At 35.6% G+C, this 20,125-nt stretch overlaps 1 protein-coding gene across 1 annotated transcript; it reads left to right on the forward strand.

The window, feature by feature from the left end:
* Window positions 1-18,887: 18,887 nt before the first annotated feature.
* Window positions 18,888-19,854, forward strand: LOC128283878 (protein ABSCISIC ACID-INSENSITIVE 5-like). Its single transcript, XM_053021294.1, has 4 exons — window positions 18,888-19,070; window positions 19,317-19,394; window positions 19,517-19,546; window positions 19,789-19,854. The coding sequence occupies exons 1-4, from the start codon at window positions 18,888-18,890 to the stop codon at window positions 19,852-19,854; spliced, it is 357 nt and encodes a 118-aa protein (XP_052877254.1).
* The last annotated feature ends 271 nt before the right edge of the window (window positions 19,855-20,125 follow it).

A 20,125-nucleotide genomic window follows, 5' to 3' on the forward strand; every position in this document is an offset into this window, starting at 1 on the left:
TGTAGCCAATCACTAGGCCTTTCCCCTATCATACACCTGAGATATCCTTCAAGACACTTGTTTAACACATATGTCTGTCCATTAGACTCAGGGTGATAGGTAGTTGAAAATGCAACTTTTTCCTAACTTACTTGAAAAAGTCCTACCAAAAGTTGCTAACAAAGATTTTGTCTCTATCTAAGATTGTAGAGTTAGGCAGACCATGTAATTTGAAAATGTGAGTTATGTATTTCTAAGCCACTGTCATTGTTGCATAGGGGTGGGATATGGCCAGAAAATGTCCAAATTTTGTAAATCAATCAACCACAACCAGTATCATAGACTTGCCCTTAGATTTTGAAAGACCTTTTATAAAATCCATGCTAATAGAAGACCATGCCCTATCTGGTATTGGCAATGGTTGTAGCAACCCAAGCTCAGCTACAGTTCCAGGCTTGCATCTTTCACATATAGGACACTCTTTGATCCAGGCCTTAATATCCTTGGACATACCCTTCCAATATAGTAGAGAAACCATTCAATTCTTGAAGCAAATACACCAGAATGTCCTCCAATGGCACCAACATGGAAGTGCTGAAATAAGGCCTTCTTAAGTTCCTCATCACTACCCACCACAATCTTACCTTTCCTTCTTAGAAATCTCCCATCCCATGCATACTTGGGGTGTAGGGTAGATTGGTTCTTAACTTCCTCACAGAATTTATGGAGCTTTAATTAAAGAGGTAAAGTGTTTGTACCTTGTTTAGCATGTCAAAATCCAAAGTGACCTCTGTCATTTTCCAAACCTGACCAGTAATGGTAGACTTGATCCTCGAAAGAGCATCAGCTGCAGCATTGCTCAATCCCCTCCTATAAACAACTTCATAGTCATACCCTAACTTTTTTACAACCTACCTTTGCTGAAATGGTGATATTGCTTGTTGGTTTGACAGAAATCTCAAATTTTGATAATCAGTTCGAATCTTGAAATGCCTCTCCACCAGGTAAGCATGTCATTTCCTTATTGCCAGTAACACAACCATTATTTCTTTTTCATAGATTGATAGTGCCTAATGCCTTACCCCCAACCCCTTATTGAAAAAAACCATTGGTTTGCCTTTTTGCTGAAGCACAACTCCTACCCAAAACCTGAGGCATCTGTATCCACATAATTTCCAATTGGAAATCGGGTAAAGTGAGCACAAGTGTTGAACATAGGGCCTCTTTCAACTGTTAGAAGGTAGTGGTAGCTTGATCATCCTATTTCGAAGCATTTTTCCTGAGGAGGTTGGTGAGAGGTTGAGCCAAAAGATCATATTCCTTGATAAAACGACTGTAATAGCCAGTAAGACCTAAAAAAATCTTTAACTCATTGACACAAGTAGGTACTGTAACACCCCTTACCCGTATCCAAGGCCAGAACAGGGTACGAGGCATTACCAGACTTAACCATACACATAGACGAAAATCGGACCATAAAATTTCATTTAATTCAAAACTTTTCAAACACATGCATAGACTCATATTTAAAGACATATAATGTGGCACAAATGAGCACTTACACATCCATAATCATGCAATAACATGTCATTCACTTTAAACATATTTGCTTACCATCCTGTATATAATATACATTCTTACACTAACTAGAACTAGACATGCTAAATCTTACTCTCATTTTATACCATCATAATGTAGTTACCAATTTGTCCATTAAACATCCATATTCAAGGCAACATTACTCATTTCCATTTAATTCATGATCCACTGGCCTGCATTTAACTTACCTGATGTATTACCAATCATGCATAACAAACAAAGCTATCTATATCATCACATTAAAACATAGGACATGGCATGATTAATTAAACTTACAAACCATAATGGATAAGGACCACATCTCATGATCATATACGACGAATCAATGCAGACCGATACATATGGTCAAAGTCATAATAATAATACATATCACAAACCAACTTCCTATACATGCCACTCACTTGATATTTCTAATATTTGAATTAATTCTCCCAAAAATGATAGCTTGATAGTGTGATTTTGCCTCCGACGATCTCCAACCCCAAGCTGACCTACCAAAACTGAAGAAGAAGAGAGGAGGGGTAAGCTTTACGCTTAGTAAGTCCATATGAAGTTAATAAGCAACTACCCACATTTTTTTTAAAGTAAAACATCATAATCGTACAATTTACTCTTGTTCAGGTTAAGCTGTTTTACCGAGTTATAGTTACTAATTCATTTATATCTGGAGCTACGAGACTCCAAATTAAGTTTCGTTAATTTTCCTTGAAACTAGACTTATATACCTTTCTCCCATAAAATTTCTAGAATTTTTGGTTTAGCCAATTAGTACAGTTTATTCATTAAAGTTTCCCCTGTTTTGCTGTCCAATAGTTCTGACCTCTCTTCACTAAAAATTATTTTTCTCATAGTAAAGAATTTGGATAATTCTCTCATCTATCTTTATAGATAATATACTCATTAAGTATTTTAATAATATAAATTACAACCTATAATTATTTTTATACAATTTTTAATGATTTTCTCAAATCGAAATAGGGGATCACGAAGTCATTCAGACTCTGTCTCACAACAATTTAAATATATCATAATATAAATTTCGATTGCATATACCGTTTCTTCTATGTGAAACTAGACTCATTGGGCTTTAACTCATATTTTATTCAGCCCCTAATTCAATTTCCACAATTTATAGTGAATTTCTAAAGTTGCACCACTGCAGTAACCCAAAACTGCCAAGGCTAAATTTACTCATTCATTACTATTATTCACCAAATCCATACAATATCATTTCATTCATAATGGTAAGTACACATAATTATGCTTCATAAGCATAAATCCATAATCTCAATGTCATCAAGTGTCAAGGACTTATTCCAAATCATGTCATTTTCATAATATTCGCCAAATACTATATACATCATAGATCATCACATGTCAAGGCATCACACATAAGTTTAGTGTACATACCTGTACAACTTGTAACATAACTCAAAGACATACTCACCAATGGCTTATCTCATTGGGATCATCAATGAATAATTCGCCAAATTACCCGTTGAACACTCGGAATATAATCGGATACACGGAATGCATGCACATAAGTGCCATGCCGACAGCTAGACAGACTTAATAGCCTACGGAATATATGTGTAGCCAAGCTACCATGTAACCCACCCATAAATGAACTCGGACTCAACTCAATTAGTTTGGATGCCTAGTTACATCTCACGAACTCGGACTCAACTCAACAAGTTCAGAACTCAAATATCCTAGTGACATGTCACTTGTATCCTAATCTATTCCTAAAGTTCAAACGGGATTTTCCTCGATCACACATCTTTGTCGTCTTCCACGGAATGTCGAAACCGATACTTGGTAGCATTTCATTTTTATCAAGTAATTCACATAATTTTTCATATTACTCAACAATAACCACAAAGCATAATATTTCATAATAATAATCATCATATCATATAAATAACATTAAATTACTTAAAATGGCAATTATGTTACCAACATTTACACATGAACTTACATCTCATTTGATATCAAGGCAATAATATTAAATTACACATTGCATTATAAAAAATCATATGAACTTACCTCATATGCGAAAATGGCCATTTTTACCATTTTGTCCACAACTTGATATTTTCTGATTTTAGCTCGAATTTCAATTTTTCCTTGCTCTATCATTTCAAATATAACCTAATTAGGACTCACATTATTCAAATTAACCCAAAATCATATTTTGGCAAAATTATAATTTTGCCCCTAAACTTTGTCAAAATTACATTTTTGCCCCTAGACTCGTAAATTAAACTTCATCCTATTTCCTTATGTTTTATGACATGCTGATCATTTTTTCCTTGTATAGCAACATCAAATTTGCACTTTAACATGTACTTATGAACATTAGGTATTTTTACCGATTATGTCGTTTTACTCGTTTTCACGTAAAATCGCTTAGTAAAAGTTGTTTAACACAATTTCAAGCTTCATATTCTACCATAAAACATCAAAATAAACATATTTCACCTATGGGTATTTTTCCAAATATAAACCCTAGGTTAAATTATTGCAAGAATATGTTTAACCAAATTACGGGGATTTCAAAGATGTAAAGAACTTTAAAAATGGGGCTAGGGAGCACTTACAATCGAGCTTGGGAGTTTGAAAAAACCTTAACCATGGCTGCTGCTGATAGAAACAGTTGGATGAAGAAGATGATAGCTAATTCAGCCTATTTCCCTTTTTAATTCTTTTAATTATTAGTTTACCAAAATACCCCTAACTTAAAAATATTTTATACACTCATTTCATGTCTATTTTTTTCCAGCAATTAACCAATGGTCTAATTACCATTTAAGGACCCTCAATTCAAAATTTCATAACAATTGGGCACCTCTAGTATGTAGAACTCAACTTTTGCACTTTTTACGATTTAGTCCTTTTGACTAAATTAAGTGCCCGAACGTCAAAATTTTCAAACGATATTTTTAAGAAATTATTCCGTGAAATTGTAGACCATAAAAATATAATAAAAAATAAAATTTTCATCATCAGATTTGTGGTCTTGAAACCACTGTTTTGACTAGGCCCAAAATCAGGGTGTTACAGGTACAGACCAATTTGCTACACAATCCACCTTATTCTTGTCCATGGCCACAATAACTCTAGCTATCGCATGCCCTAAGTACTCTACCTACTCAGTGCCAAAAGAGCACTTGCTTTTTTTGACAAATAACTGATGTTGTCTCAGTATCTGAAAAACCACTCTAAGGTGTTCAATGTGTTTAGTTCAATTCGCTAAAAACATCAATATTGTAACACCCCTCACCCAAGTCCGAGGCCGAGACTGGGCACGAGGCATTGCCTGACTTAAACGCATGTATACGATCATTTCTGAGTTATAAAAACTAGATCAAATTTAAAAGTTTTCGCTCTTAATCTAAAAATTCTCAATACGATCCTACAAGGCCCAAATCATCCTTGGGAAACTATCCGGGATTAAACTGAACATCTTTAAAGACTTTAAAAAAATGTAACTCGAGATAGGGGCATACGCCCACGTGGAAAGATGACACGCCCGTGCCTCGAGTCCGTGTGAATTAAATTCAAAATTTGAACCTACAGGGGTTTTCACACAGTCGAGCACACGCATGTGTCCCGCACACAGCCATGACACGCCCGTGTTGCAGCTCATATGTAAAAACCTTGACATTCTGTTTTTGACGTCAGCAACAAATTAAAGGCACACGTCCAAGGCACACGCCCGTGGCCAAAGGCCGTGTCCTGCAAATGGCTGAGACACACGGCCATGTATCTGCCCGTGTGTTTACTACCGTGCATACTGACTTGCAAATTCGAGGTGCAGGGGACAAACGTCGAACAAACGTCCATGAGGCTGTCTGTGTGTCACACTGGACCTAGGCACACGCTCGTGTGTCTAGCCGTGTAAACAAAAAGAGGCTATCTACCAAGCCTTTTTGCCACCCTTACTAACACCTACCAACAAAGCAATACATACCACCAATTCACAGTAACACAAAGCCAATTCAACCACAACAAGATATCTAATACAACCACATTACACTTTAACAATCTAACAAGAACTTGATTAGTCATGCGATTAACTCATCTATGAAATCATCATTTGCACTTATCAATAACCAATATTAGCCACCATCCATGGCATTATATAAAATGTCTAAAGAGCTTTGATAAGCCACTCGTTTGGCCCAAAACAATGTGACCATTACAAAAAAGACTAGTTCCTATAAATGCCATAATCAAAATGATAAAACTAGCTATACCAATTGCTTTAGGGATAGTGTGACTGGCTTTTCCGACGTAAGGTGATGATATCCTCCTGATCTATATCGATGCAACATGGACACATGGAACACATCATGAATCTTTTCCAACTCTGAGGCAAGGCCAATCGGTAGGCAACAGGTCCTACTCTTTCCATAATCTTATAAGGACCTATAAAACAAGGGTTTAGCTTGCCTTTTCTACTGAATCTGAGGACTTCCTTCCACGGGGATACTTTCAAAAACATCCTATTGCCTACTTGAAACTCAATTTTCTTTCGTTTCAAATCCGCGTAGGATTTCTGTCTATCCGAAGCAACCTTCAAACAGTCGCAAATCACCTTAACTTTCTCTTCGATTTCTTTAACTAAATCAACCCCATGAATCTGATTTTCTTTAAGTTCGGTCCAATATAAGGGCGTCTGAAACTTGCGTCCATATAAAGCCTCATAATGAGCCATATTCAAACTTGACTGATAACTATTATTGTAGGCAAACTCTACCAACGGTAAGTAATTTTCCCAACTACCTTGAAACTCGAGAACACAACACTGTAACATGTCTTCTAAGATCTAAATCACTCTTTCTGACTGACCATCGGTTTACGGGTGAAATGCCGTGCTGAAATTCAGTTTTGTTCCCAATGCCTTTTGCAACTTTTTCCAAAACTGCGAGGTAAATCTCAGATCTCTATCCAAAATAATCGACAAAGGTACTCCATAAAGTCTCACGATCTCGATAACATACAATTCAGCCAATTTCTTAAGGGAATAGTCGGTACACACTGGTATAAAATGTACCAACTTTGTTAATCTATCAACAACGACCCAAATGAAATCATTTTTCCTTGGCGTCAAAGGCAACCTTGACACGAAATCCATGGTTACACGGTCCCATTTCCACTCAGAAACCATTACGGGTTGAAGTAAACCCGAAGGTAATTGGTGTTCGACCTTCACTTGTTGACAAACTAGACACTTAGAAACAAACTTTGAAATGTCTCTTTTCATTCTCGACCAGCAGTACATTTTCTTCAAGTCATTATACATTTTCACACTACCCGGATGGATAGATAAGCAACCACTATGTACTTCTTGTAAAATCTTTTGACTAATCTCATCGTCCTTAGGCACACAAATCCTATCTAGATACATCATATAATCGTCAGTACCAACACGAAATTCTTATTCATTTCCCGTCTCACACCGAGCCATCTTAGCTTGCAAATCCTTATCACCTTTCTAAGCTTCACAAATTTCTTGAAGGAATATCAGTCTAGCACTCATCTAGGCTAGAATCGAACCATCATCAGTTACGGTCAATTGAGTATTCATAGCCCTCAAAGTGAATAATGATTTCCTACTTAATGCATCGGCTACTACATTCGCCTTCCTAGGGTGGTAGTCAATCACCGACTCATAATCCTTTATCAACTCCAACCATCTTCATTGCCATAAATTTAGCTCCTTTTGAGTCATCAAATACTTTAAACTCTTATGGCCAGTAAATACCCGACATCTCTCGCCATACAAATGGTGTCTCCAAATTTTTAACGCGAACACGATGGCAGCCAATTCTAAGTCGTGCATCAGGTAGTTTTTCTCGTGTGGTTTTGGTTGTCTCAAAGCGTAAACTATGACCTTACCTTCTTGCATGAGTACGCACCCCAATCCATTCAAGGAGGCGTCACTATATACCACAGACTCTTTTTCCGGTTCCAGTTGCACTAACACTGGGCCTTCGATTAACAAGGCATTTAGCTTTTCAAAACTCTGTTAGCACTTTTCTATCCATTCAAACCTGACCTCTTTTTGTAGCAACCTCGTCATCGGAGTAGCTATCATGGAGAACCCTTTAACAAACCGTTTGTAGTAGCCCGCTAGGCCCAAAAAGCTTCTAATCTCTGACACATTTCTCGGTGGCTTCCACTCAATAATGGCTGATATCTTACTAGGGTCAACTCTAATTCCACCACCCGACACGATGTGTCCTAAGAATCCGACCTCTTGGAGCCAAAACTCATTTTTACTAAACTTGGCATACAGCTGCTTATCCCTCAAGTTTGTAAAATAGTTCTCAAGTGCTCCGCGTGTTCACTCGCATCTCAAGAATAAATCAATATATCATCGATAAAGACCACCACAAACTTATCCAAATAAGGCCAAAAAATGTGGTTCATCAAATCCATAAATACCGTGGGGGCATTTGTTAAACCGAAGGGTATGACAAGGAACTCATAGTGCCCATACCTTGTCCTAAACGCGATTTTCGGTACATCTTGCTCCTTTACTTTGAGCTAGTAATAACCGGACCTTAAGTCTATCTTGAAAAATACGTGGCTCCTTTCAATTGGTCAAACAGGTCGTCTATCATTGGCAAGGGATACTTGTTCTTTACTGTCACCTTGTTAACCTGTCTGTAGTCTATACATAACCTTATCGACCCATCTTTCTTTTTCACAAAAAGTACCGGAGCACCCCACAGAGAAAATCTCGATCTCGTAAAACCTTTATCCGTTAACTCTTGTAGCTGGACTTTCAACTCCTTTAACTCTATCGGAGTCATCCTATACGGAGCAATTGAGATGGGTGTCGTGCCAGGGACTAATTCAATTCCAAATTCAACTTCCCTCACCGGAGGCAATCCGGGTAATTCCTCCAAAAACACATTTGAAAACTCACATACCATTGGTATTGACTCGATATTCAATTCAGATGTTTAAGTATTCAACACAAAGGTGAGATAAGCTCTGCATCCTTTTCTCAAATATCTCTCTGCAGTCATAGACGATATTACTACAGGCGAATTATCTAATTCATCCGTTTCAACCCAAAGAACATCCCCGCTCCCACATTTCAACTCGATAACTTTTCGCCCACAGTCCACTACAACTTCATGAGAAGTTAACCAATCCATCCCAAGGATTACATCAAATTCATTAAACGGCAATAACATTAAGTTAGCCAGAAAATAATGATCACTAATCATCAAGGGACAATTTCTATACACTTGATCAACCAACACATGTTTGCCTAAAAGGTTGGACACTTTTGCCACAAATTCAGTGGACTCGACTATCACATTCATATGGGGTATCAATTTCATACAAATATAGGAATGGGTAGACCCCGGGTCAATCAAAGCAACGACAGATATATCATGGATAGAAAAGGTACCCTTAATCACATCGGAAGACTCTGCCTCTTCACGGGCACGTATAGCATAAGTCATTGCAAGCGCTCTGCCCTCGGACCTTATAGTAGCATCCCTAGGCATAGTTCTACTGCTAGCCTTACTTCTCGGGTTCTTATGTGGTCTACCCCTTGAAGGAGAGTTACCCAATCTCAAACTTTGATCATTATCTTTCTCAACCATCTCAGGACAGCTACGAATAAAATAGTCTAATGACCCACATTTAAAGCAGCCTCTTTCATTAGCACGGCACTCACTAAAATGATGTTTACTGCACTATGAACATTCTAGTCTATTTGGTCAAGCACTACCAACACTTGCGACAGAAGCGGCTTGAGCTTCAGACACTGAATGTTGTTTGCTCTTATTTCTGCTCGAAAATCCTACTGACGCATTTGATCGAGAAGGAAACTCTCTTGATCTCTTGAATGAGGTCTGGTGTGATTTCTCTATCTGTCTTTTCTTTGAGTCACGAGACTCAGTGTCAGCTTTTCTCTTCTCTCTGGCCAATTTTTTGGCCTTGGAAGCTCTCTCAACAAGTACTACAAACTCCCTCAACTCTAAAATGCCAACTAACAGATGGATATCTTCATTTAATCCATCTTCAAAAATTTTACACATCGTGGCTTCTATAGATACGCACTCCCACGCATACTTGCTGAGTCTCACAAACTCGCGCTCATACTTCGTCATTGTCATATGGCCTTGCTTCAGTTCGAAGAATTCTTTCCTCTTTTGGTCGATGAACCTTTGGCTAATGTACTTCTTTCGGAACAATTCCTGAAAGAATTCCCACGTTATCCACTCTCTCGGTACAACCGACACGAGAGTATTCCACCATTGGTAGGCAGAGTCTCGCAAGAGTGACACTACACACTTAATGCACTCCTCAGGTGTGCATGATAGCTCATTAAAGACCCTAATGGTATTCTCCAACCAAAACTCTGCTCTCTCTAGGTCGTCATCTATGTTTTCCCAAAATTCCTCGGCCCCGTGCTCTCTAATTCTATCGACTAGAGGTTTCTCTCTTCTAGCCATTTTTGCTCCTTGAGGAGCTATATGAATAGGTTGAGGAATTGGGGTAGGTGGGGGAGGTGGAATATTTAGATTTGAATGAATAAACTCCGAGTACCATGCAACCATCATGCGGAGGTAAGCTTCCCTAGCCCCTCTGCCCTGACTCATTATCACGGGCCCACTGTCTACTAGCACAGTCCCTTCAGCGGGAGGCGGTGCTTTACTTTCTACGTCATCTGTCGTAGCCACGTTAGGATCCATTTACTATATATAAAAACACAATTTATTTTGTCAGGAGTCGTCACACTATCAATATACAATTATGGCATGTAGCTAGACTCGTACTCACACTAGGTTAGTCCTAGAATCGACTAAACCATAGCACTAATACCATTAAATGTAATACCCTTCACCCGAGTCTGAGGCCAGGACTGGGCACGAGGCATTACCTGAATTAAACGCATGCATACAATCATTTTCGAGTAATAAAAACTAGATCAAATTTAAAACTTTTCACTTTTAATCTAAAAATTCAAAATATAGGCCTACAAGGCACAAATCATCCTTGGGAAACTATCTGGGATTAAACCGAACATCTTTAAAGACTTTAAAAAAATGTAACTCAAGATAGGGGCACACACCCAAGTGGAAAGATGACACGCTCGTGTGGCCATTTTGACCTAGCTGTGCTGATGGCCTGTATGGTTTACAAGGCCGAAGCACAAGGGGACACGCCTGTGCCCCAAGCTCATGTGAATTAAATTCCAAATTTGAACCTACAGGGGATTTCATATGGTCGAGCAACCGCCGTGTCTATAGCCCGTGTCCCTCACACAGCCATGACACTCGCACGTTGCAGCTCGTGTGTAAAAACCTTGACATTCTATTTCTGACTCAGCAACAAATTAAAGGCACACGCCCGTAGTTAACGGTCGTGTCCTCCACACGGCTAAGACAAATGGTCGTGTCCCTGCCTGTATGTTTACTACCACGCATACTGACTTGCAAATTCGATATGCAGGGGACACATAGTCGAACAACACGCCCATGAGGCTATCCGTGTGTCACACATGCCCTAGGCACACACCCGTGTGTCTAGCCATCTGGACAAAAATAAGTTATCTACGAAGCCTTTTTGCCACCCTTACTAACACCTACCTACAAAGCAATACATACCACCAATTTACACGGCAACACAAAGCCAATTCAACCACAACAAGATATCTAATACAACCACATTACACTTTAACAATCTAACAAGAACTTGATTAGTCATGCGATTTACTCATCTATGAAATCATCATTTGCACTTATCAATAACCAATATTAGCCACCATCCATGGCATTATACAAAATGTCTAAAGAGCTTTGACAAGCCACTCGTTTGGCCCAAAACAATGTGACCATTACAAAAAAGACTAGTTCCTATACATGCCATAATCAAAATGATAAAACTAGCTATACCAATTGTTTCAAGGATAGTGTGACTGGCTTTTCCGGCGTAAGACGATGATCCACGAGCTACTTTGGCGACAGTATAAGAAAATGGAAAGGAAAAGAGGTAAACATAAAGCTTAGTAATTCGCATGCAAATAATGAGTAACTATAAGCTACCATAAGGGATCATACTCCCAACATATCTTGTTTTTCACATGAAAGTAAGGATTCATAAACACTACTTGCTCATATATGTTTCTCATCAATCATACAAAATTGGTTTGAATTCACATTTCATAATTCATGTAAAATATACAAGTAGTCATATACATAACTTACTCACTTTCCTTCTTTACTAAACATACAATGTAAATGAAGCTCGTATGTCGTAATTCTCATTTAGGTACCTGTACCACTCACCACATGGTCATAAGTTCTCTCATTTCGATATAAACCATAAATTTCCCATTAAATCATTTAGAATACTACAGGATATTTAATAGCCCCAAACATGGGATAAGATGCTGACGCCATCTCCTAGACATGGTCTTACACTGGCTAGCACATCAAAGTTGATGCCATGTCCTAGACATGTCTTACACTGACTTTCATATATTGAGGCCGATGCCGTGTCCCAGACAGGTTTTACATTGGCTCTCATCTATCGGTGTCTATTCCATGTCCCAGACAAGTGTTACACTAGCTTGTATATCTCGAGGCCGATGCATGTCCCAGACATGTCTTACACTAGCTCTCGTCTCAATGCCGATGTATGTCCCAGACATGTCTTACACTGGCTTGTGTCTCTCAAAGCCGATACATGTCCGAGACATGTTTTACATTGGCTCTCATAATGTGGCCGATGCATGTCCCCGACATGTCTTACACTAGCACACATATCACCCAATGTCATGGCATGAATATCCAATTCTATTCCTAATGTTCAACTGGAAGTCTTTATTTCATTTATTTCTCAACATGCATACTCATATTCACAAGCAAAACAACTTATGCAATATAAATTCAATCACACATCATAACAATATAGTTGCATTATTAACATACAACTTACCTCAGATTACAAAATGTAAGCGAATATTCAGTTTTAATCTACTTGATTGGCTTTTCCCAGGTCTAGGTTCAGATTTTGTATTTCTTAATCTAAATAATAAAAATTCATCCATTTAATCACTAGATAAATTTATACAATCAAAATTTCATATTTTTGCAAAATGACCATTTTGCCTCTAAACTTTCACAAAATGACCATTTTACCCCTAGGCTTGAAAATTTAATTTTTATCGAATTTCTTCATGCCTTAACCTTGGACGAACACTTTTTATTCTTATAGCAACCCAAAATTTCCATTTTTTCACCACATTACTATCTATTTTACAATCTTTACAAAATGGTCCTATTAGGGTTTTCATGAGAAGTTCTTTCACAAAAGTCATTTATTTCACAACCGTAATTCATATTCTTCCATAAAAATTCAGTTAAAAACATATATGCTTTCATGGCAAAGCCCTAGACTTTCAACCATTTTTCAAAATAGTCCCCTCATTTGTTAGCTCATGCTACAAGGTTTCCAAAAGTACCAAAATCATCAAAAATAACTACCTAAATCACTTACTTGAGAGAGGAATAAGTGGCTGAAAGTTTCAAGCTTCCAAAATCCTTAATTTTTTGGTATTTTAGTTGGAGAATAAGGTCGTAAAAAAAATATGATAGCTTTTCTCTTTATTTTATTTATTTATCAATTAAGTCACCAACACCCACCTAACCTTGACAATTTGGTAAAATCTTGTCCCTATAACCGGCCAAGCTTCTTTTAAGGGTCTAATTGAACTTTAAAGACCTCCAATTATGGCTTTCTAGCTATTTAACACCTTTGGCTAGTAAATCACAACTTTTTCCCTTTATGGGATTTAGTCTTTTTTTTGTAATTAGGCTCACAATGCTAAAATTAATTCACCAAAATTTTCATGCACTCATATAATCATACTACGACACCAAAATAATAATAAAAATAAATTTTTTTAACTTCATATTTGTGGTCCCGAAACCACTATTCTGAATAAGCCCAAAATCGAGCTGTTACAAATATATCATAAAAAAAGACTATATTTCTTAAAAGAGACTTTAAAATGTCATTCATGAGTGCTTAGAAACTTGAAGGAGCATTAATGAGCCTAAAGGACATCAAAAACTCATAGTGCCCTTCATGAGTCTTGAAAGTAGTTTTATAGATATCAACTTCATGCATTATTATTTGGTGATATCCTAACCTGAGGTATAGATTGGAAAAGATTCATACATGATTCAATTCATCCAGAAACTACTTGATGATGGAGATAGGGAACTTATCATTAATGGTAAGCTGGTTGAGCTATCTGTAATCCACACAAAGCCCTTCAGTTACCATCGTTTTTTTTTTCACCATCACTATTGAGGAAGCAGACAAACTTGTACTATCCCTAAGAATTCTCAGGTGTAGCATCTCTTGAATGATCTTCTCTATCTTAGCCTTCTGAACAGTGGGATACCTATAATGCCTGATTTTAACAACCACATTTCATCATGCAAAGGGATTTTATGATCCTAGGGTCTTGGTGGTGGCAAGCCTGTAAGAGTACTAAATATGTAAGCAAATTCTTCCAAAAGCTCTGCAGACCCATGTGCCAAGCAAGTTATTATGTCCTTGCTAGAGTTAGGGGATTCAAAGAAGTAATTATGGGTTTAATCCGGCAAACTTGGGCCAAAAGGGACAAGAAAAATACTTATTAGGCCTATGATAAAAACTTAAGCCCTTATAGTGTTGTGCAAGTGGGTTCTTAAGGCTCAACCGTCCAATTTAATTTTATTTAATTAGTTCCACATATTTTAATTTTAATTTTAAAATTTTAATTTTAATTTAGTATGTGTCATGTTGTGTCTTTGTCATTACCTAATTAATATAGTTTATAAATGTCTTAATTATGTCTATGTGTTGCGTCTTTAACATGTCCTAATGTATGTTATGGTGTCATTAATATATGTCTTAGTCTTATGCATCTTTAATGTGTCCAATTCTATGACATGATAATTAGTATGTTTAATGTATCCTAATGGTGTGTTTAAGTGTGTCCTAGGAGTACCAATAGTTGACCACCTTTTAAAGGTTGATAAAAGATTGTTCATTTCAGCTTGAAAAGAGACCTTTTGGCCAACAATTGCTTCATCAATTGCACCATTCAAATGGAAGCTGAATGAGACCATTGGAATAGCCTTCTAGAAGATGTTTATTGGTTATTTCCATGTATCATAAAGCCACCGTTCACCAAGGGGAAAGTAGGAGACTCTTGAAGAAAACTTAAACATTAAGTATGCATGTACTCTCCTCCAACGCATTAAATGCAGCCACCACCTTAAATCCAAGTGCATGGATGACAAAGGAGCATGAACATGGCTGGTCACACATGCTTTTAATGTTTGAATAACATAAACTTTAGTTTAATGGCCCTTTTAAATTCATATATTCCTATTTATGGCCGAATGTGTCCATTAGTATACATAGGTAGAACGACAAAAATGTGTAAGTGTACACAATCACAACAAGTAATAAAGTGATAAGTAAATGTCGAGTTATCATACCATAAGGACTATGAAAGAAAAATATTTATGAAATGTAAATTGAACATTTTGGTAATGGGAAAATATGTTGTTTTGAAAAAGTTATTTAAAAACTAAATATCAACTAAGTAATAAAAATAAAAAGCAAAAATTCCAATGCACGATTTCAAAAAGATAAGTTTTAATGAATATGACATAATTATGTTAGATCAATTACATTCATTAGTTTAGAATTACTAAACCCATGTTCATGTTGTTACGAATATTTTCTAAACAACTTGGTAGTTTTGTTAACTACTGCACATACATACTTACTAAATTAACCAATCTCTTGAACATTTCCCAATGCCAATTCAAACAATTAATCAATCTTCATAAGCACATATGAGATTAAGTGAGATAATAATATATTTCTATATTGAAACAATTTAATCACAATAATCTTGCAAGTTATGCAAGGCTAATATATCGTTTAATATTGTCGCTAATTTAACCCATAGCTACCTTAGAAGATTAAACATGCACCAATTAAATATTGTATCAATTAATTACAATTTCAATACGTTTAATAATTAATTCATTTGTTACCTTACATTTTATAATGCAAGTATAACATAAGTATGGTTTTATTTAATTGAACAACTTATCAAGGCCTAGAACAACACAAACATGATTTTAATAATTTAAGTGGAAAGAATGCTATCAATCTCAAATGAATTAAATTTAAGCCATTTTAATTAGAAAAATAACAACAATTCAACAATTATTCATATTCATAATCACAACATAAACAAGAAAATTAAAGAGAAGGGAACTAGGAAGTGAATCTAGGATTTCTCTGAAGCTAGACTAGTGCGCTCTTCTTCTTCTCTGCTCGTTCTGTTGAAACTGAGGCCTCTATGAATATTTGAATGTTGTTATTCTAAGGTGGAAGAAGGCTCTTTTTCAAGAGGGAAATCAGCAAGGAAAATAGGAAAACAAGAAAGGGAATGGAAGAAAGAAAAATAAGTGAAAGAGAGAGATGTGTGGTAATGAATGGTGTGTTGAATGAGGTAAAAAAAAAGGGGTATTTATAAGTGGGAGTGGCTGCTAAAAATAGAAAAGAATTAGCAGCCATACACTCTTCTTTGGCCGGCCACAAAAAGACCAAGTTTGAATAATTCAAACTTTGCTATATTTAGCTTAAGGCAAATATTCAAAGGCACAAAAAGTAAAGGGTTTGAATGGAGTTTAAAGAAACTTTAAGGGCTGTTTTGCAAGCAATATAATCAGCTAAATAACCTAATTAAGTCAACTTATTGGACGGTTTGGGCTATCATTTCTCTTGTTGGATCAATCTTCTTTTATTAGCACAATTGGGCCTCCTTTTTTAATTCATGTTACAATTAATAATTTTAACCCAACATGAAGTGAATTAAAATTAATTATAACATGTATTATATTAATTATTGGACCGTCTATTGTTGGAAACATTAATTAGCCTCTGTCTTGCTCCATTTGATGCAAAGAATCACCCCAACGGTTCAAACTTTCCAAAGTGTCTGCTAAGCCAATTTTTACCCTTTGTGCAAAACTGTAAAAAATAAGTAAAATTTGTGTAAATTTATTATAAAAATAATTAAAATTCAATATGTTAATAATTTAAGTGCAAATTAATTATTTTATAATTAAAGTAGAAATTTTGAAAAAAATTACTACAAAACTGCATAAATTAAAGCTTAAAAGGTGCTAAAAAAGTCTATTTATTTTTATGTTTCCAATAGGCCTATAAATATTCGGCCTAGGACACTTTTGTAAGTGGGATCAACTATCTTTGAAATAAAAAATCGAGTTTATACTCTTTGTTATTTTCAGAACTAATCTGAACTTGTCAAGAACTTACACTACAGTAAAATAGGGCTTTAGCGGCGTTTTTAGCGGCGTTTTATCAAAAAACGCCGCAAAAATTGTAAAACACATAGCAATAGTGGTGTTTTACCAAAAACACCACTAAAACCAGAGCAATAGCGGCGTTTTAGTAAAAAACGCCGCGAAAAATAGAGCATTAGCGGCGCTTTTGGAAAAACACCGCTAAAAGTCATATAACCCCTAAACCCAAAAAAATCATAAACACTAATCTATAACCCTAAAACAATAATTATTAAAAATAATGGTTATACAATATATTAAATATTTTCTTATATAATCGTAAAATAAATAGTATTCAATTTAAAATTTGAATTAATTATCATTATAGTTTATGGTTTATGGTTTAAGATATATGGTTTAGGGTTTAAGGTTTATGAGTTAACTATGGTTTAAGATATATGGTTTAGGGTTTAAGGTTTAGGAGTTAACTAGTATTTGAAGGTTTATGATGAATTATGGGTTTAGGGATTATGATTAATTAGGGTTTAATGGTTAGGGTTAGAGTTTAAGGTGTAAGGGTTTGGGGTTAAGGGTTAAGGGTTTAGAGTTTAGTGTTTATGGGATAGGGGTAAAGAGGTTTAGGGTTTAGATTAATTAGTATTTTTTAATTTATATATTAAATGATTTCTTATATAATTGTAAAAGAGATACATTACACCAAAACAAGTTTTAAGAGGATAGGGGTTAGGCGTTAAGGGGATAAGGGTTAGGCGTTAAGGGGATATGGGTTAGGGGTTTATGGTTTATGAGTTAATATTTTAAGGTTTATGGATTATGTGTTAGGGTTTAAGGTTTATGGGTTATGTGTTAAGGGTTTAGGTTTTAAGGGTTAAGGGATATGGGATATGGGTTATGAGTTTAGGGTTTAGGATTTAGGATTTAAGATTTAGGGGTAAAGGTTAGAGGTTTAGGGTTTAGATTAATTAGTATTATTTAATTTATATATTAAACGATTTCTTATATAATTGTAAAAGAAATAATATTAATATTAATATATTAAAATTATATTTATAGTTTAAATTATTTAAGAGATAATAGATAAACTTTATATATATATTATTAAATATTGACTATCATTAATTAATTATTATGGCTTCCAAATTATAACAAATAAAAATAAATATGAAAATTAAGAGATTAGTGGCGTTTTAAAAAACACCACAAAAACACTATTATAACAAATAAAAATAAATATGAAAATTAAAGATTAGTGGCGTTTTTAAAAACACCACAAAAAACACTATAATAAAAATAAATATGAAAATTAAGAGATTAGTGGCGTTTTTTTAAAAAACGCCACAAAAAACACTATGAAAACGACATCGTCTTTTTTTCTTAAATTTCATCTTCTTGTGTCATGCCCGACACTTAGCCATTTCCGCCAAAATCCCAAAACAGATATCCCAAACGTTTAGCCATTTCCAGCAAAACCTCAAAATTGATTTCCCCAATTCTCTACATTTCCCCTAATCCCTAAATTTCCCCTAAAATCCCTAAGTTTTTTTTTAATAGTTCTTCGTTTAAGTAAAGCCCTTATATTTAAAAAAAATTCAATTTTTTCGTATTAGGAAAGCGATTTGGCTGGTTTTTCAAAGATCTAGAGTTTCATCAATGTTGGAGAAGAGGTAAATATTCGATTAATTCATGCTTATAGTTGAATGAGAGAAATGAGTGATGTCAAAGTTGAGAAATCGAAGATGAACAACCGCAAGAAAGCAAAGAAATTCTAATGCAACTGCAAGAGTGTACCACAATGAGGAAATAGGGATTCATAATATCGTGAAAGAAACTGGATCTTCTTCTTGTCGTCTAAATGATCAGAATAAGATTATCAGAAATAGAGGGTGTTTAATTAATCCATTAGGGTTCCCATATAGGTCTCGAATGCAGGTTTTGGCTGCAGATGCACCATCAGGAAGTGGAGAGTTGCTCATAATGAATGATTTACCTGTTTACAAGAGAGGGAGGAACAAAATACAAGAAGCCATAAAAGAGGCTGAGCAAAAGAAGAGGAAGAATAAGATCAAAAATAGAATTTCTGCTGCAAAATCTCGAGCTAGGTCTCAGGTGCGTATGTGTGCGCAGTAGTAGTAGAATCTAGAATACAGCCCCAAACTTAGCTAAGTTGTTCCATACAGTCATATCTAGAAGGCAGCATGTATATATATGCAAGCATACTAGTCGAAAATTACAATTCTTCCTTTCTTTTTCCTGTTTTATTAGTAGAGCTGAAACGGGAACTTAGTTCTTACGATTTTAATTTCCGCAGATGTAATTGTTTTCCTATACTAAGGCTGTGATCTTGTTTTGAAGGAGAATACAAGATTTCTGGAAGAAAAAGTGGAGCAATTGAGAAATGAGAATGCACTTTTAAAGAAATTACTTTCCCTGGTGAGAGACCTCATGTTTCTTCTTGGCAAGTGGCAAGAAACTGAGAAAATATACAATATTTTCCTTATTTGCTATGTATTACTTATTGATTTTTGGCCTTTCTCATCTTGCATGTGGATCAGGAAACTGCAGCAGCTGAGAGACTCCCAGAGGTACTGATTTTATATGTCCAATGAACTTAATATCCATAAATCAAACTTTTCAAAGAAAAGAAATGCATCCCTCCAATTTATCAAATATTGTCTAGATCTTGTAAACAATCACCTTTTTTTGCATCATCATGTATTATACCAGTGTTATCTCGCATCGATTAAATTTTAAATTGTTTAAAGTTTTAAATTCAGACCGTATGCTAAAAGGGTAATTGTATTAATTTCTTCTATTGTATGTACAGGAAAGAGAAGTGATGCAAGGGAAAAAGGCAAAACAGTGTTTAGAACCGGAAGAACAGCACACATAGGAGCAGCTATATATGGAGACTAATGAGGAGGTTTAAGCTCATCAAGATCAATGGTGGTGGTGAGACCGAGTGACAATATGGGATGACATAGTTTCATTTTTTAAGACATTATAGGATCTCCGTTATACATCAAATATATATAAAGAAAAGCTTTTGTTTGCCTTGATCGACTGGCTTTCAAAATATAATAAAGATAATTAGATTTGCAAGTGAGCTAAAGATAGATCACGCTCTTCGTAAAGTTTTGATAATTTATATATTATTATTGCTC

The sequence above is a fragment of the Gossypium arboreum genome, chromosome 11, assembly GCF_025698485.1.
Source record: "Gossypium arboreum isolate Shixiya-1 chromosome 11, ASM2569848v2, whole genome shotgun sequence".
In the NCBI taxonomy this organism is placed as follows: domain Eukaryota; kingdom Viridiplantae; phylum Streptophyta; class Magnoliopsida; order Malvales; family Malvaceae; genus Gossypium; species Gossypium arboreum.

What these genes read in the sequence shown, in the direction of transcription:
- LOC128283878 (XM_053021294.1), top strand. Translation starts at nt 18,888, where the DNA reads ATGCAGGTTTTGGCTGCAGATGCACCATCAGGAAGTGGAGAGTTGCTC. An exon ending in AATCTCGAGCTAGGTCTCAG is followed by an intron (nt 19,071 to 19,316) that starts GTGCGTATGTGT and finishes CTTGTTTTGAAG; the next exon opens with GAGAATACAAGATTTCTGGA. An exon ending in TAAAGAAATTACTTTCCCTG is followed by an intron (nt 19,395 to 19,516) that starts GTGAGAGACCTC and finishes CATGTGGATCAG; the next exon opens with GAAACTGCAGCAGCTGAGAG.